Source organism: Lemur catta, chromosome 18, assembly GCF_020740605.2.
Source record: "Lemur catta isolate mLemCat1 chromosome 18, mLemCat1.pri, whole genome shotgun sequence".
In the NCBI taxonomy this organism is placed as follows: domain Eukaryota; kingdom Metazoa; phylum Chordata; class Mammalia; order Primates; family Lemuridae; genus Lemur; species Lemur catta.
Window position 1 is genome coordinate 13,610,562 of NC_059145.1, and position 18,557 is coordinate 13,629,118.

The 18,557-nt window shown below is 44.6% G+C and overlaps 1 protein-coding gene across 2 annotated transcripts in view; it reads left to right on the forward strand.

Annotated features, from left to right (window-relative positions):
* SUMF1 (sulfatase modifying factor 1) overlaps positions 1–18,557 on the forward strand; it is a 114,964-nt gene that overhangs the window by 76,651 nt on the left and 19,756 nt on the right. Inside the window, exon 9 of one of the 2 annotated variants that reach the window (XM_045529670.1) lies at positions 764–1,883. The exons of the other annotated variant lie outside the window; for it this stretch is intronic. Coding sequence (XP_045385626.1) covers positions 764–874 — 111 coding nt within the window. The 3' untranslated portion in view covers positions 875–1,883. Of the gene's footprint in view, positions 1–763; positions 1,884–18,557 lie in introns of those variants that run through there. 2 annotated transcript variants of the gene reach the window in all.

Below are 18,557 nucleotides of genomic sequence, written 5' to 3' on the forward strand. Positions count from 1 at the left end.
CAGCTCTGTGAGTTAGTAGGATTCAAACTCCAAAGGCAATGTGTACAAAAAGCAGCGTTTTCCCGCAGCCTTTCCTACATTCGGTGTTCCTAGGCTTGCTGTTTAATTTTTTGTCCATCTACTGGATATTGGATAGTAAATGGTATCTTAATGTCACTCTTAATATTTTCCCAGTTGCCATCTATGCTTATCACTTGGTTTCATGTCAAAAATCAATACATGCTCAGTGTAGGAAATACGAACCCCAGCTGCTAGAGGACAACCGCCGTGTGCTTTGTGGTGCCTTCTGAATCTTCTGGTCTGTTTTTTTCTTGGCACGTATAATCATCTGGCTTGAGATCATACTACATCTACAGTTTTACATTCTGACTTTTTCATTTAACATTCTCGTTAAATATTATGTAAAAACATGATTTTCAGTGACTGCTTACAATTCTGTCACAGGGATGTGCCTAAACTTATGTAATCATTGAATCTCTGCATTTTTCCCTTTTTGCTGTTATAAGTAATGCTGACACCAGCATCTTTGTACTGCATCTGTGTTATGTTTATAAGGTAAAGGACATTGGATCAGACTTGGCTAACTCTTGAACGCGCTGCCCTATCCGAAGCACACGCGTTAAGTGTCTGTGAGGGTTGTGGGGAAGCGCTGTGTAGCGGGCAGCAGAACTTCTGAACAGCTGGCACTCCTGTGTGACGTGCATCCAACAGTGTGGAGCCCTCAGTCCCAGTAGCACTGACATCGCCTTTTTTCTCTGCACAGTCCTACTGCTACAGGTACCGCTGTGCTGCTCGAAGCCAGAACACGCCTGATAGTTCCGCTTCGAATCTGGGATTCCGCTGTGCAGCTGACCGCCTGCCCACCACGGACTGACAGCCAACAGAGCCTTCCCAAATCCAAGAAGTCATGTCTAACCTGCGCTGGGCTTCCCTCAGAACTTGGAATGATCTCATGCAAAGAATTCCCACCCCAAGGTGGGTTACGTACCTGCCCAACGGCCAAAGGAACTGTCTTGTGAGACCAAATTGCTGACCTGGGTCAGTGCACGTGCTTTATCGTGTGGTGCATCTTTGGAGATCATCGTCGTGTTTTACTTTGGAGAGTCTTTGAAGAGGAGAGGGGCGCGGAGGGAACCCTGAACTAGGCTTCAAGAGGCCTGCGTCCTACCCAGCCTCTGCCATAGGGGTTAGGCCCCAGGGACCAACGCTCGACCTTCCTGGGCCTCAGAGCCCTGACGTATCAAATGAGGGTGGACAACATGACCTCTGAAGTTCTCTCCAACTCACAAATTCTAAGAGTGATTATCAGAATATATTGTGATTTCATAGTGAGAATTTATGACAGATTATTTTTTAGCTATTTTTTTCCATGTGTGAACCTTGGGTGATACTAATCATGTAAAATAAGAGTTCGCTTATGTATTATTTTCAGAAAAGGGTTGGGGTGGTGATGAGTCCTTTATATTCATATCGCACTTTGTTTTCCCAAGGAAATCAGTGTCTTCTGCATTGCTACGGTGTATCCCACGTGGGCCAGCCATGGTATGCTAAAGTTCCGCAGCCTGAACACAAAGGAATGTCTGTGGGGTGACCACTGAGCTTTATCTTTCAACATTAAGTGCCTTTGGTTCAGAGGGGCAGTTAGAAGCCCTGTTTTCCCCTCTCCCCAAAGCCTTCAGTGAATGTGAAATGTTTGCTAAACGGGGAAACCTGCTTAATTCTGTTAATACATACAGGAGAAAAGGAACAAGAACCTTGAATTAGCTGTATTCAGGGTATCATCCAGTATTTCATAATAGAGAAGTAGGAGACCTTGTTGGCTATGGAATATCAGATGCTTTGAGTCATGCACTATGTTGAATAAACTGGTATCTGCTAAATCAGGTTTCACTCTCATCCATTTCTTTTCTCTTTCCCTCTTTGTGTTTTCTTTTAAAAAATGATTTGGGATATTTGTGTGTTTAGTTTGCTAGAAAACTTTCATGTCCCTTAGCTAGTGGATAATTTTGATATATGGGCCAGTTTGTGGGAATTTTTATTCCAAAAAGCAAGAGTATTCTGCCGGGAACCCTTTTCTGACCTTGCTGTTTCTTGCTGCAGTAGATAGTGCAACATCAAGGGTGCTGCCTCGGTTGGTGGTTCTGTAAAACCCGGCAGCTGCTTCCCATGCCGGGAAAGCACCTTGTTCCAGAGTGATGGCTTTCAACCCGATGTCCCTGTCGTCTGGATCCCATCCAGTTCCCCAGGCCTGAGGGCCCCAAAGCCATTTCTTGCATGTCATTTGAAAGAAATTATTAAGTCAAATAACATTCAGAAGTGTTTAAACAACACTTGATTGCTACTTTTGTGCTTAGCCTCCTAACATGTGAAAACATATTGAAAAACAATCACATGGCTGACATGTTTAGCTGTATTTGTTGTTCAGTCATAAAATGTTTCTCTAAAAACTTCCCACAATTGATGATTAATCCCAGGCAAAAGAAAGAAACAAACATTTGTGGGAAATAGCTAATGTAGGAAATGAGATAGATACTTTATTTTTAAAGTCACCACTACTCTAGTACAGCTTGTTTTGACTTGTTGCCTCCCACCTGCATGTATTTTACATCATTATATTTATAGTGTGTATATTTTGAATTCTTCTTTTGTTAATTAATGTTATATGGCATAAATATTTTGGGATGTTTGGGGGCACAGTTTTTAGAATTGCATTTTTAACAGCAGCATAATATTAGAAAGCATTTAAAATGAAATCCTAACAAGCCCTTCACTAAGGAAACACATGTCTAGGTTACCAACTAGAAGAGTACACCAAGCTGCAGACAGCCGTAGCTACTATGCTTTATAATGTGGCATATTGACATATGAGTAGACTGACAAAATGGCAGTATGATAATTTTGATTTCAATGCCATAGACATATTCCTGAAAAACCTCATCTTCTGCAAAATTGCACACAAAAAAATAGGGGTAGAGGAAGATCACTCAAAACTTAAGGAAGTTAGTACCGTGTACCAGAGCATTAACAAAATAATAACCACCTGAATAAAAACCAGTAGTTCAATTAAATCTCCACTGGCATTTGCAGCCAGACTGACAACCAGTCAGTCATTTGTAGCCTCAGACCCTGAGGCCCCTCCTTCATTTTCGAAGATGTAAGTCCTTAAAGACACACACTTCTAATGGAGACCTCCTCCATCACAAGTAAAAATCTGATCCAGGGTGTACACTTCTTCATCAATCAATTTTTTTTTAAGTGGACACTGGTCTTTGCAGCATCTTTTATATGGGCTTTCAACTTTTGAGAGAGCTTAACATAGTGGAAAGTATAGCAATTCTTGAAGCCACTAAATAAACCACTACATGCACTAAAGGAAGGCACTTCCGTAGGATTTTTAATTTTTTTCTGAAGGTCTCGTATATATTGCTAGAGTTTTTTCTTACATTTTAGGAAGGTTTGTGCCTGATTGTTTCAAAACACATTTCACTGGAGGATGTTATGTTAAGTGAAATAAGCCAGGCACTGAAAGGCAAATATCACATGTTCTCACTCATATGTGGGAGCTAAAAAAAAAAAATTGAACTCGGAGACAGAGGGTAGAATGATGGTTACCAGAGGCTGGTAACGGTAGTGGAGAAAGTGGTTGTTGGGGGGATAAAATGAGGATGGTTAATGGGTACAAAAATAGTTAGATAGAATGAATAAGATCCAGTATTAGGTAGCACAATAGGGCAACCATAGCTAATAATAATATACATTTTAAAATACCTAAAAGAGTAGAATTGGAATGTTTCCAACACAAATGATACATGCTTGAGATGATGGATACCCCACTGAACCTTGATTTATTTGATCATTACACATTGTTTTCCTGTATTAAAACATCATATGTACTCCATAAATATGTACAACTATTCTGTACTCAAAATTTAAAAAACACACTTCAAACCACATATGATCCAACATGACTTCCACATTCTATGTCCTCTTTTCTGTTTACGAATCACTTACAAGCTATCTCTGCATTAAAGAAACACTTGTAGCAGAACAGACCGTTTGGTCAATGTGTCAGTTCCAGTATGGAAAATCTTTTTTCCCCCCTCCAGGAGCTCTTATATCTAGAGTTGGTTTCTAATTCTCATTTCTTGCCCCACTGAAGCGTGGAGGGAATTTGAGGTTTGTTCCCAAGTCTGCTTTGGTCCTGAATCCTGGACAATCTTTATTTTCAGGGGTGTACATGACAGTTGAGGCATAGCTTTTTTCTTAAAGCTTGTAAACATGATTAGAAGGGGGAGGGGATGGGAGGGGATGGTGGGAATCAAGAGTGACATTTCCTTCCTGAAACCATCATATTACATAGATGTCTCAGTGGAATACAGATCTGCATCAATGTAGACATTTTGTTTTCCTTTTTCCTCCCACTCCCCTACCTCATTTTGGACAGAGTATCTTAATTGTCCATATGACCTTTCAGGAAAAAAATAAATAGAAGATACCATTTATTTTAGTAAGTGTTGATTGGGGTGGGGGCTGGGGGAGGTCTCCACTATTATGTCTCCAAAATAGTGTGTTGGTAAATTCTATTTTCCAGGGACTGTCTTTACTGAGAATTCTATTGTTGAGAAAAAATGGTTTTTCATCCGTAAGAATCCCAGAATTCGGGCCTTCTTGCTAATCACCTTTCAAAATAGATCATGTTTTTATCCACAGTTTTCAAGCTGCAAATAAAATTTTTGCATGTAGCAAAATCTGTAGTTGACTTAGCAAAAGGAATATTTTTTTAAAAACGCCATAAACACGGAGCTTTCTATTCTGAAACTTTGGGAATTTTATACAAGAGATTAGTATGGGATCTATTTTTTCTTTTTGAAGTGATATTTTGCATGTATTCCTCCTCTTCCCTTCCAACAAACATTAGCGTTACCGTCAGCAATATTTCTCATCAGGGAGTTCGCTTGCAGCCTGGCTGGCTGGAGGAACAGAGGAGGCGCAGAGTCCGGCGAGCAGCGCTGGCAGGTGACGCGGGCTGGGCGTGAGTGGTGCCCGCTCTCAAGGGGCTGCCCCTGCCCTGCTCTCGCCCACGGCTGCCATGCGGCGATGCCAGCCTGGAGTTGCCCAGTCATCCGGCTTCCAGGAGTTGCTGGATATTGGCATTTTTGTTTGAAGTCTTGGAGTTTTTAATGATGGCGGCCAATTCAGATTGAAAAAAAAAAACAAACCACTAAACTGAGGTGTCAGTTTGGCACGTCAACAGAGTAGCGTTAGAAGCTCTGAAACAACGCTTAGGGGAAAAGCGAAACCAGCAAACAGACTGTCAGGGGGAAAGAGAGAAGACTTGCCTTGTCGGGTGGCCTCGAAGACCTAATAAATTGCTTCTGCAGCCAGATTCAGCCCGTGGGGTGCCAGTTTGCAACCTAGAGTGTGAAGAGTTGATTCCTTTCATAGAGCACAAAATCTCATGTTTATATCCGAAGAATGACTGATCAAGTAACGGGCAAGTAAGAAAGGTGCAAGTGTGAGAAAGGGCTTGCCCGAGGGCCTCATCTTGCCTAGAAATGCCTCAGGAGGCTCCTGTCCTCCATGCCCCCATCCGCCTGGAATGATTTAACAGCCATAGGTAACCCCAGCAGAGCCGAGACAGCCCATTTTGATTAACTTTAGCACTTACTGCTAAGTTTGCAGATTAATAGCAGAGGATAGTAGAAATGTCAGTTTCTTGACTGTTGGTTTCATTTTATTTATTAAAACTGAACTCTCTAGAATACAAACTCCCCTGGAGCAGGCTTTGCTTTTATAGGTTGGCCAGAATCACTTGTGCGGTTAGTGGGAGCTGGCCTTTGTTGTTGCGAATGCTTAAAACACCGTGGAAATTATTAACTCCAAGGGCCTCAGATGGAGCCTTGGCAGTTGGCCAGAACTCCTTCCTTCCTCTGACTCTTGTGTTCAGACCATTAGAGCAGGAGTTTAATTAATTTTTTTATTAAGCAAAAGCAGTACAGACAATATTCAGGTAGGCTGTAAAATGAGAAATGCTCTTTTCTGAAACTTGCCCTATTTAGGATTGGAAAGTTCAAGGGATTAGTACTAAGGGGCGGAATTTTTCGGCTTCAGATCAGGTTCTAATCTGCCCCCAAATGGTAATTGACCCCGAAGTCATCATCATGAGAAGGGTGGTTGGGCCTCTGGAATTAGTCACAGTTGTCAGGCGAGGAGGCAATTCCATTTCAGAGTAATTGGAGGTCGGATGCGATCGCTCTCCCGCCCCTGGGCCTGGGCCATGTTTGACAAACTCCTTGTTTTCTTTGCTGAGGGAACTGGAAGACTGATCAGAGCAACTCTTCCAACATGCCAGTTTGGCACCTCAGCGGCGTAATGTCAGATGCTCTGAATCAACGCTTAGGGGGAAAGCGAAACCAGCAAACAGACATCAGGGAAACAGATAGGGCTTTCCTGGTCAGGGGGCGCTGACGGAAAGCTCACCTGCGTTTACTCTGGTGCCTGCGGGGAAGGGCTCCTGTGGGTTGCTTTTGCAAAGTCTACGATGTTTTCTCTGCTCCAGACCCTTGCCAAGTAAGATTTTATTTGTTTAAGTGGCATGAGAATGATGCCCCTTTAATCTCTTCGGTTGCTGTCTTTAGAAAGCAGTTTAGCAGAGTCTCTTGGAATGAGCTTGTCTGGGCTCATACCCCTGTACCGCCACATGCTTAACTGCGCCACTTGGAGGCAATTAATGTCCCCCAAGGTAAAATGGGCATGATAATACCTACCTCTTGGAGTGGTGAGGAGCTATGAGATAATGCAAAAATACAGTGCTTAGCACAAAGTACTTGGCTAAGTGCTTACTAGGTGGGTGTTTCTATTACGAATATGATTACCAAAAGCAGAGGAGCAGGAGGCGCTGCCAGGTGGTCCTGCTCCACCGCGGACTTAGAGCTGTAGAACAGAGAGCAAAATGGACTAAGAGTAAGAAAGAACAAAGAGACTACACATGAAAGCTTAACTTGACCCCCGTGTCAAACAAACAAACAAACAGCTGGCATGATTGACCCCAGAACTGTGTTAGTCCTGGAATTTGGAAATACCCTGATACTGCATGGTCCATACCTCCCACAAAGTTCTCATTAAAGAGGAAAGTTAGATCTCATTATTGCTACATATATTGTGTAATTCTGAAGTTTTCCTCTTGAATCCACCTCTGGCAGGTCCAATACCAATGGAAATGTCATTTGTGGGCATAATAATTAAAAAGAAGGAAAAAAGAAAAGGGAGCGCAGGCAGTCTGTTGGCCCATAATATGTTGATCAGCCTGTTAAATGTTTTCTGTGGTGTTTTTAGTGCTGATTTGCATTTTGGTTTTAGAGAATATTTAGGTAGCTCTGCCTAGTTATTTAAATTCTTCCTTCTCATTTAATCCTTCTCTGAGATTATTGGTCTGGGATCTAGATTCCAATTTATAAATTGCCAGATTTAAAAATCAAGATGAGGCCAGGCGCAGTGGCTCAGGCCTGCAATCCTAGCACTTTGGGAGGCTGAGGCAGGAGGATTGCTTGAGGCCAGGAGTTTGAGACCAGCCTGGGCAACATAGGGAGACCCCATCTCTATGAAAAATAACAAAATTAGCCAGGCGTGGTGGTGTGTGCCTGTAGTCTCACCTGCTTGGGAGGCTGGGGCAGGAGGATCACTTGAGCCCAGGAGTTTGCGGTTGCTGTGAGCTATGACGATGCCACTGCACTGTAGCTCAGGTAACAGAGAAAGACCTTGTCTCCAAAATAAATAAACAAAAATAAAAATCAAGAGGATGTCAAAAGGAGAACAGTTTAAGGGTTGCCAGACAGGGACCCACTACAATCTGGTGTAGTAGGTTTTATCTAGCTCTGCCGTTCTCAAAGTGTGGTCTGGGGACTCCAGGGATCTCCAGTCCCCTTTTGGGGAGTCTGTGAGTAAAAACTATTTTCCTAATAACATTAAGATGTTATTTGCCTTTTGTATTCTTATTATCTCATGAGTATATAGTGGAGTTTTCTAGAGACTACATGATATGTAGTCTGATGGCTCATGGAATATGAGCTTGTGTATTTTAATGCTTTAAAAATTTTCCAGTCTTAATTTTTAATACATTAAACATCTCTAGATATAACTCACATTACAAAAGCTCTTTGGGGTCCCCAATCATTTCTAGAAATGTAAAGGGATCCTGAGACCAAAGAATTTGAGAGCTGCTCATCTAGGAGAAAAGTAAGGTCTGCGAGTACCCGGATCTGTCTTGCCAAAAAAGCATCAGCCCTTCTCTGTCTCCTCTGAGGACAGTGACGAACTGGGTTTAAATGACCACGAGAGCAGGTCCAAGTAACCGTTACGAAGCACTTCCTTCCTGTTGGTTTGTGAAGACCTGTTAAATGCAGACGTGCATGTCCTTCCCTGGCCCTAAGGAGACCCCCACCAAAAATCTAGCTGAAGCCAGTCACCCTGGAAGGGTCCGAAAGAGGAATCCCTGGAGAACAGCACAGACATGGCTGTGCCATGAGGTGTCACGTATTTCACAGAGACAGCAATAACGGCCCTGGGTCCTCTGAAAGATAATTCTGTGTATGGACTGCCCTAAACCATCCTGTAGTTGGAATCACTTTGTACAGCGGGACTCCCGAAAAGGGCTTTGCAGGAATTAGGCACATGATGTGTAAGATCCCGACTACTGGTACAGCCTCTGCTCAAGGTGACATGGTGATGGACCCTGGACGTCCCCCCAGGGGACGTCAGATAGTGGCTGTATTCTAAAGCCAGTGGGAAAGGTCAGTGTTACTTTTGGAAACAGCTCACTTCCTCCTGGGTAGAACAACTGTGATTGTTCTCCCTCCTCCCTGGGCTGGTTTGCCTTGCAGCCAACAATTCGCCGCACCTCACAGGTGCCAGGCACCGTGCTGGATGCTGATGTATGTGGCCTGATTTAATCTGCATAGCAGTCTTGGGAGGAACTGGTTATTTTTGGTTAGTATTCCCAATGTGCACTTGGGAAACTAGGACTCAGAATGCCCCAGGTGCCACAGCTGAGTGAGGCAGAACCAGGACTCGCGACATTTTTGTGACTTCTGTGCTCTCTACTGCATCACTGGATCCGTAGTTGTGTTGAGTTTGGGGTGGGGAGGGGTGGACGGAAGAGGGGACATTACTGGGGCAAGAGATGGCCTCAGGGAGAAAGAAGGCCCAGAGTGAGGAGGTGGACTGGATTAGGGGTTAAGGACATTGGAGCTGGGGTCAGACTGTTTAGGTTTAAATTCTGGTGCTACCACTTACCAGATCTGTGACTTTGGGCAAGTTACTAAACCTATTTGTTCTTCAGATTTTGAAAATTAAGTGGAAGTACTTCTAGAAAAGGTAGAATCAAGACAGGAGGGGTTAAAATAGTCAGTTTAGAGTAGTCTGTGCATAAACCTTTGACCTGCTTAAAGTCCATTCCAAACTTTGAAGGTCGGTGCGTAGTCACATCACAGTAATTATTCTCAATATGGTAATGGGATACACAAAGTGAGGGCTACACATTTTTGAAAGGTGTGTTTTCATCACATTTCCTCCCCAGAATGTGCCCCTTCTTTTTACAAAATGATTGTGGTACCCCAAAGAAGTGGATTTTTTAGGAGCAGGGTGGGAGAAGGCTGGGTGTGCGGGAAATAATGAAGATGAAAAGGTGCGTTATCAGCTCACTTGTTCCAGGCTCAAGTGCATGAAAAGAACGCAGCTGATAAGACAGCTGAGATGGGTGTGAGAAGCATGGGAGGAACAGTGTGCTCCTCCTGCTCCTTCAACAGCAGGCGACAGAGCCCATGTGAGGACCTCCTTGATAGGCTTCGGTACCCTGGCCTTTGAGAAACCAGGCTAAAGTTTCTTGCCTGCTACTCCTGCCTCTGCCGCTGGGCTCCATCTGGGCATTGTTTCTGAATATGCAGTTTCCAGGCAGCTTCCAACCCGTTTGCTTCTGTTCCAGGACTTGTAAATATTCAGTTCCTGGGGTGGGGATGGGGGTGGGAGGCAACCCCGCTAATACGGGAAACACATTCACATTTGTAATTTTATATTTATAAACAAGACCCTTTGCTTTAGGGCATATTAGGCAAGCCAAAGACTGAATCACGTTGACCATTGTGGGCTTTTAGCTCTGTGTGTGTGAAGGCTTTTCTGTGCCCTGGCAGCTTGCAGTGGTCTTACGTGTGATGGTCCCCCTCTAGTGGCCACGCTGGGCTCTTCTCCTCTTTTCTTTTCTCTTCTCTTTTCTTTTTCTTTTCCCTTCTTCTTTCCTTTCTTTTCTTTTTTTTTTTTTTTGAGACAGAGTCTCACTTTGTTGCCCGGGCTAGAGTGAGTGCCGTGGCATCAGCCTAGCTCACAGCAACCTCAGACTCCTGGGCTTAAGGGATCCTCCTGCCTCAGCCTCCCGAGTAGCTGGGACTACAGGCATGAGCCACCATGCCCGGCTAATTTTTTTTTTTTGTATATATATTTTTAGTTGGCCAGATAATTTCTTTCTATTTTTAGTAGAGACAGGGTCTCACTCTTGCTCAGGCTGGTCTCGAACTCCTGACCCCGAGCGATCCACCCGCCTCGGCCTCCCAGAGCTAGGATTACAGGCGTGAGCCACCGCGCCCGGCCCCCTTTCCTTTCTTTCTTTCCTTCTTTCTTTTTTCTTTTCTTTTCTTTTGCTGTTTTTTTTCTTGTCTTTTTTTCCCCTGGTGTGCAAATGATCTCTAGAGTTGAAGAACCTCTTATTTAGCGGCAATGTGGATTTGGGGGACTTGGAGAAGGGGGTAAAAAGGGAGGGAGCGCAAACCTTTACTCCATAGGTAAAGCAGTTGTTCTCAAATATTTGTTCCAAACATGAGCTTTTGAAAGAAGAAGAGGAGACAGGGAATATGACCTGCAGAGGGGAAGAGAGCTGTGGAATGAGTTATTTTTTCTTTCTGATTATTTTATGAACGTCTACTGCTTTTATTAAGAATTATCTTATTTCTAACTATCCATCCAGTTTCTTTAGAAAAATCTTGGTTACTATTTTTAAATTATCAGAGCAATAAAATGCATAGGGTAAGACTAGAAACTCAAAAAATATGCACAAAATGTACTTAGAAGCCCCTCATTCTGTGAGTTCTGGTCTTCTCCCAAATCCATGCTGGTAGATAACAGTTAATCTATCTTTCCAGACTTCTCTCCATGTATTTATAAACATATGTATGTGTATATTGAATACAATGATGTATAAATACATACATATGAAGTCTATCCGGAAAGTATGCAGCCATACATACATACACATAAGAAATCGTACATAATATACACAACTTACATATGGTTTTCACAAAGGAAAATGGAGTAACACTATAAATAGTATTCATTTAATATATTTTGTACAACTCATAAAAGTACTACATAGGCCTATCTCTTTTAAAGTATCTGAATTAATTTATTTAAGCATTCTCCTACAGATGAATATTTGGGTTATTTGCAGTTTTCATTATTAAAAATGTTCCAATAAACCCATTTGTGCCTACTTATACCTTTGCCAATTTGTGCAGATATTTCTGTGGGATAAATTGCTAGGAGTCTCACTGCTGTATCAAAGCATATGGTCATTTTAAATTGTTACAGTCCCAAAGACAGCACCAATTTACATTCCCAAGCACAGTGAATCTGCAGCATCTCACTAGTTCTTTATTCTAAAACTAACGTGAGAAAAAGCAAGGTAGCTTAGCATAGGGGAAGTTCTTCTGTGGAGTTTAGGAATAGATGTCGGGAGATGAATGAAACCAAACTGAGGTCTGCTGGACTGGAGTCTCGGGGTAAAGTAAGCCCCACAGTGAAAGCAGCCACATAAGACATAAATCTGGCCTGAGCGCGCGAGCATTCCCTGCTTTCTGTAGCTGAAACACAACCCTGGGGTACGCTAATTGGTCCAATCTTGGTTGCAAACGATTCCAGTCTGCAGAAGTGATTCCTTGTTAATGAAATCAGTCTGCAGTAGTAAACTGTTTCCACTCCCCTCTCTGCCCACCATCTACAGAGACTTCTTAACTGCCTGTCATTGCCACGTTACTTTTCTCCCTGTGGTTTGGATCGGGAGCCCTGACTGAGTTCATGATTCTGACCTTACCTATATGCAGCCTGGATGGGGATGCCCCTGACCTCAGGTGCCCCTGAAAGTTGAACAGTCATGGTCTGAAGGCAGGGACCTTATATGTCACTTAGTCTCATCAGCCTTCTTGCTCCTGTGTCCCATCTCCAACTGATGGTTCTCAAAGCTGGTCCCTGGATCCATCATGCCTGGGTGGTTGTGTATTTGGGGGAGATGGTTGAAAATTCACTTTCCTGAGCCCTCCCTCCAGAAGACTGAGTTAATAGGACTAAATTGAGGCCTAGGACTCTATAGTTTTAAAGTCCCCATTAGCACCCGCTGAGCTGTGGGGCCTCTTATCCCGTGGGAGCTTTAGTTGCATTATCTGTAAAATGAAGCCTTGAATTATATCGAGCTCTCTTGTAGGGCAAAGAGGAGAAAAGGGTTGCCAGGAAGATTCTGCTTGGAGACTTTAGATTAGGAGAGTTGCTCCTGGGAGTCACTAGTGTGTCCATCTTGGCGGCTCCGATACAGGAAACATTGGCGCGGTGGTGCTTCTGCGTTAGGCTCTATTTCCTGCCTCACTTCTGGAATAACAGAAAACTAGTTGGTAGGAGAAAAAAATAGAAAAAAATTGTGCATCTCCCTTGGCATAGACCTGTTGCAGAGCCCTCATTTCACGTTCCTTAAGAATCCTTCCACTCTGGAATTCTGTGCCCAGGATCCAGGGGCAAAGTAAGCTGGAAAGTAAAAGCAGCCACATAAAAACTAAGAAGTGACTTTTGCTTTATGGTCCCTTTAAACAACAACAGAAAGCTTTTCCATGGTATTGAAGCACTTCAACAATAGTTGGTATATAGTGAGTGCTTAATAAAATTTGGCTAAATGACCTGAGCTTTTGACATTTGTTGGAATTGAGGACCCGAAGTCAGCCTGCTAGTAACTTCTGGATGCTTTGTGGCCTTTAGCTTATACTTGGCACGTGCTTGCTTTGTTGGAACCTGTGGGTTTTGCAATATTAACTTGGAGCTTTGGAACTTTTAGGCCCTATAATCTCTTTAAGACTCTTACAATCAAATTGGCTTTGTGCTGAAGGATAAATTATTACTTATTGCCTTGTGTGTCCTCAAAGAGGCAGTATTTATAAAAGAGTAAGATGAAACTGAAATTGGAGTATTTCAAATGAAGGTCTTCTTACTTTTAAAAAAAACACAAATCGCATTTGTCATCAGCCTCATTGTTTTGTGGCTGTGTCCAAGGGTAGGTGGCAAGGACTCTGATCAACCACGAAAGTCTAGGCATATTGGTAGAGAAATAGAGTTTTATAAATGGAAATAAGAAAGAACAATTTTTTTAAATGGGGAGTGAATTCATTTCATCTTTGTCCAGTAGCTAATGACTAATGAATGCTTGTCATACCTTAAACCATTTCAAATGACAGGTGTCAAAAAGTCTCCTTCGCTTGTAGTGATATGTTTCCTAAGATTCGGAAATTTTTCAAAACTGAATTTTATCTGATACAATACTATTGTATTCTGAAAACAAAACATTCTTTGTCTCTTTGGCAGATTTTAAAAAGTACAGAAAAGCTATATATTCATTCATAGCACAATTGGAGAAAGATTCCTAAATCTTACATGTTAAAGCCTAGTGTTCTAAATTTCTTTTAAAAGACCCAAATGCCCTTAATCTCCCAGGGGCATTATTATTCCAAGCACCAACACTTCATGGTAAGAGGTATGCTAGAATTGAGTCACGAAGTATATCCTGCTTGATAACATTCTCCTTTATGTCATCTCTCCTATTTTTCTCCTTTATTATGTTGTCATCGTAACGGCCAGAGCTTGTGTCTGTGGAGAGCAAATTTGGCAAGGTTGATGTACTGTCTGGCAATAATGCCAGCCCGTGTGATGTTCTTTGTTACTTTTTGGGGGGGTGGGTACAGTCAGTTCGGAACAAGATGTTCTCTTATGAGACTTTAAATCAGTTTTTGACGATCAAACATTCAAAGACGGGTCCCTGAAGGCAAAAGCTACAGCACATACGTCTCCTAATGCAAAGAATATCGTGTGGAAAAGTCAATGTTGGTGTGGAAGAAGAAAAAAAAAAATGAAGCAATTAACAAGTTATTTTTTAAAAAGCATTTGCAACTTGATACTTCTGGGAATAAAAAACCAAAAATGTTGTAAAAGCCCTGTATATGAGACCCTCCTGTCCCACCAGCTGTCTCTCACGCAGTGTCAGGAAATGACGGCTCAACACATCCGGTTGCATAGGCAGAAACTGCAGAGTCATTCTTGACCTCAAGCCGTCTCTGGTCCCCAAATCTACTCCCCCTCTGCGTCCTGTCACCATTGCCTCCTAAACACCCCTTGAATCTATCTTCCTCCACCTTCGCTAGTCCGAGCTGCTATTTATTCACTCTGGCCTGGACGGCTGTAACCAATCCCCTAACTGGATCTTCCCTGGCAGACCCCCTTGGCCTCCCAGGGCAAGTCAGTTCCCCTCACCACAGCCAGAGTGATCTTTGTGACTATGAATATGATCATGTCCCCATTCTGCTCAGATTCCATCAGTTGCTGTCCATTTACTTGTGACAGGCGTAAACTATCACATGATCCGTAGAGATCTGCATTCCCCAAGGGGTGCAGCTGGGAAAGAGATGATGCAACACAGTGCAAGGCAGCGAGTGGCGGGCAGAAGTTCTGGGTTGAGGCCTTGTGTACAGTGCAGTGGTTTGCAAAGTGTGCTCCCTGGTTCAGCAGCATCACCTGGAAACCTGTTAGAAATGCAAATTCTCAGGCTCCACCCCAGCTCTACTAAATCAAAAACTCTGGAGTTGCAGCCAAGCAATCTGTATATTAACAAGCCTCTGGGCGATTTGGGTGGGTGTGAAAATTTGAGAACATTGGTGTAGTGGATGTTGTGTGTATTGCCTGGGTCATCCGAAGGACTGAGAGATTTATTCCTCTAATTGCTCAGAAAGAGTGCTGTCAGCCCTCCCACCCAAGACGCCTTTCCAGGGGCCGTCTACATCCCATGCCTGCTTGATGCAGGAATACAAAGGCCTCACCCCTCGCTACAACGTGGAGCAGCGCCGAAGGGCCACCTCAGCTTCAGAGCTCCTTGAGGGTTGGCTGAGGTCTTTGTTGAGATTTCATTGCAGCCCAACTCCCCCTTGGCCCAGTCTGCTACCTTTCATTCTGTTCCACAAGTGTCACTCCTAGCAACAGCTCCTGATAATCTTCCTGTGTTCCAGTCTTCCTCTCAGAGTCGGCTTCCTCGGGAACCCAATCATAGAACTTCACAAAGGAAATGGGATTGAGTTCAGGGTTTAAAGAAGAACAGCAAAGAAGTCAATCTGCAGTGCAGGGAGGGGCGGACGGATTGGGGATGCGAGATGTCCCGGGGGAGGAAAGCAGCGTGAGGGAAACTGACCCTGAGGCCTAGTTAGAACAGAAGAGCCACCCTCATGGACTAGATCATAGACTGAGAAGGGAGTGGTGGGAGTTTGCTGAACAAGTAGATTGTGGAAGGCATTAAATGCCCTGGTAAAGAATGTGGACTTGATTCTAAAGACAACGTCAGGCTCATCACACTAACATTTATCAGTCGTCCACTCAACAATACCCACTGAGTACTGGAGAGACGTTGGTGAGCAAAAGCAGATCTGGTCCCAGCCCTCAAGGAGCTGATAGTGTAACAGGGTAGCTAGACACAGATCAATCACACAAATGCCAGATTTGCACACACACACACACACACACACACACACACACACACACACACACACACACACATACACACACACACACACACACACACACTAATTTTAGGGGCTCAAAGACCCAATGAAGTATATACATAGTACGGAGACCCTAATTAAGACCCTCTCACTCATATTTTTTGTGATTTTTTTTCCGTTATAACTATGACTACTTTGAGAATGAAGATTGCTTTTGGTCCTGATTTCTCCAGAATACAGCATATTAGGTGTTCAGACACATTTGCTGAATGAATTATGAGCTCAGGGAGCCAATGTCACATCAACTGGCACATGCTAGAACTTGACACGTGTTTGTGAGTGACAGAATGATTTGAATGGAATGAATGAATCATTTTGGTACGAGGCAGTTCAACCAGAACTCCTTCCCAAGTGCTGAACTACACAAAGGAAAATAAGAAGAAGGTGTCATGTTGTTCATAAAGCTATGCTGACTTCCTTTTAAGAACTGCTGAGAGATTTTAAGAGATTATCTGTTGCCCTTCCTTGTGTCAAGATGCCTTTTTTTTTTTTTTGAAAGGATGGTGATGGTAAATAGTAGTTTATTTTAAAATATTCTTACTTGGCAAAAAATTCAATTTAGTCTCTAAAAATAATTCATTTTGAATTAGTCAAGAATTTGGAAATTATTTTTGCAAAGCAAGCTAGGATAGAGAGGAGGTCTGGCGTCTGCTGAGGATGTAGGATTCGTCTTTGAGCTATTCTTGCTTTCCACCATTGAAAAAGTTGGCAGGCTCAGGCCTGTGATCCTAGCACTCTGGGAGGCCGAGGCGGGAGGATACTCGAGATCAGGAGTTTGAGGTAGTGGCAGGTTGGGAACAGAGGAGGGAAGAGGTCAAGGGATGGAGCACGGGTAGAGTGTGGGCCGCTCAGAGAGGCGCCATGGTGAGCAGAGATCCTGGGACATGTGGGGTTGGGATTAGTGGGATCAGCACTTTGTAACTGGCTGCCTTTATAAATTAGGGAGCATTGAGTATGTCCGGACCAGAGGACTGACAGAAGTTAGTGAAGTGGGGATGGTGGCACCGTACATCAAGTAATTTGTATTTTCCTGGTTCAGCCATGGGGTGTGGCAGTGAGGACAAGGCTGGACAAGTGGCTGGGAGAAGATGAATGACAAGGGGACAAGAGGCTGATGGAGGTGATGGCTGGCTGGGTGGCAGCAGACAGAAGCAGGCCAGGTGGGGCCGGGGAAGGAAGGAAGGTGGGAAGAGGAGACAAGGACATCGTACACATTTCTGGCTGTTGTTATAAATAACTCTGGAGAGAGGTTTTGGCCGGAGCTACTTCCTAGCAGCCACCTGTGGAGCTGGTAAGGGAAGCCCTGGCGTTTGTGGGGTGGCCCGTGGGAGGAGTAACATGGGAAGGCAGGAGAGCCAGAGCCACAGCCTGGGCACAGGGCAGGAGGGTGGTGGGAAGGGACGATCATTCAGGGAGGAGGGGGGAGGAGCAGGAGCACCCGGCCTGCTGGCCCATCTGTGAGCTTGTGTAAAATGTCCCCTCTGGGGTGCAGAGAAGCCCAGGCCATGCTCTTAGTCAGCCTCTGCCATTTCCTAGCTCTGGAACCCTGGGTAAGGGACAGGCACCTCTGAGGCTCCATGACGACATTGTCCCTGGCCGTGTGGGCTGTTGAGGCCTCACTGTGCACTGAGAGTGGTGTGCAACAGGGACTCGGGGGTCTCGGGGGTGGCAGGGGACCTCAGCAAGCCCCCCCGGAGAGTGTGGTGACAGCCCAGGAGAGGCAGCCCTGGGGATGGGGGCCCAGCCGGATGGGGCTGGCCCCTGCTGGAATGTGCCTCGTGCTCCGGGGGAGGTGCCCTCAGGGGGATGGAATCCCACCAGAGTGAAAAGTCACCTCCCAGTCCCTGCCCAGCCTCTGGGGCTGGGAGGGGTGTTGTTCTTGTCCCTTGCTGCTCTGGCCCGTCTGGTCTGGGTGGTCCTGGGAGCTGGATTCCCACCCCTTCCCTGGCCGCAGCCAGGCCTGTGAGTCAGGGGACAGTAGGGGTGGGGCGGGGCTCTCTGCTGTCCCAAGGGCCACTTGCGTATTTGATCAGATAGAGTGGTCATCAGTGGCACGTCGAGGGCCCAAGGAGCCAGCCCCCTGTGCCGCTTCTCCTTCCCCTTCGCTCACTGTCCAACCCACACGGGCCTCCTCACTGCTCCTCACACACACCAGCTATGTCCCTGCCTCAGGGCCTTTGCACTTGCCGTGCTCTCTGCCTGGATGCTCTCCTCGCAGACATTCTCCCCTCACCTCCTCACGTCTGTGCTCAAACGTCACCTGTCAAGGAGGCCTTTCCCGACCACCCTATTTGAAGCTGCCCTCCCACCTGTCTCACCACTTCCTGTCCGTGTTTTATTTTCCTACATAGCTGTCCTGACCACCTGACATGCTATTGGTAGTTTGCCAAGTCATCCCGGCGTGGCTGGGAAAAGTCAGAGTGCTTGCTGTGGAAGGCGTCCTGCAGGACAGCACAGGCTCAGACGGAAGCTTCCTTCCCACCTTCTTAATTCTGTTCCAGTGGGCTAGCGGTGAATGAATATTTTATTTTAAAGCATGTATGTAGCTTTTGTCTCACTCTAGGCACTATTCTAAGTACTTCGTATATATTGATTCCTAAGATTCTCAGAAAAACCCAATGAGGTAAGTACTATTATGTCCCTTTTACGAATCAGGAA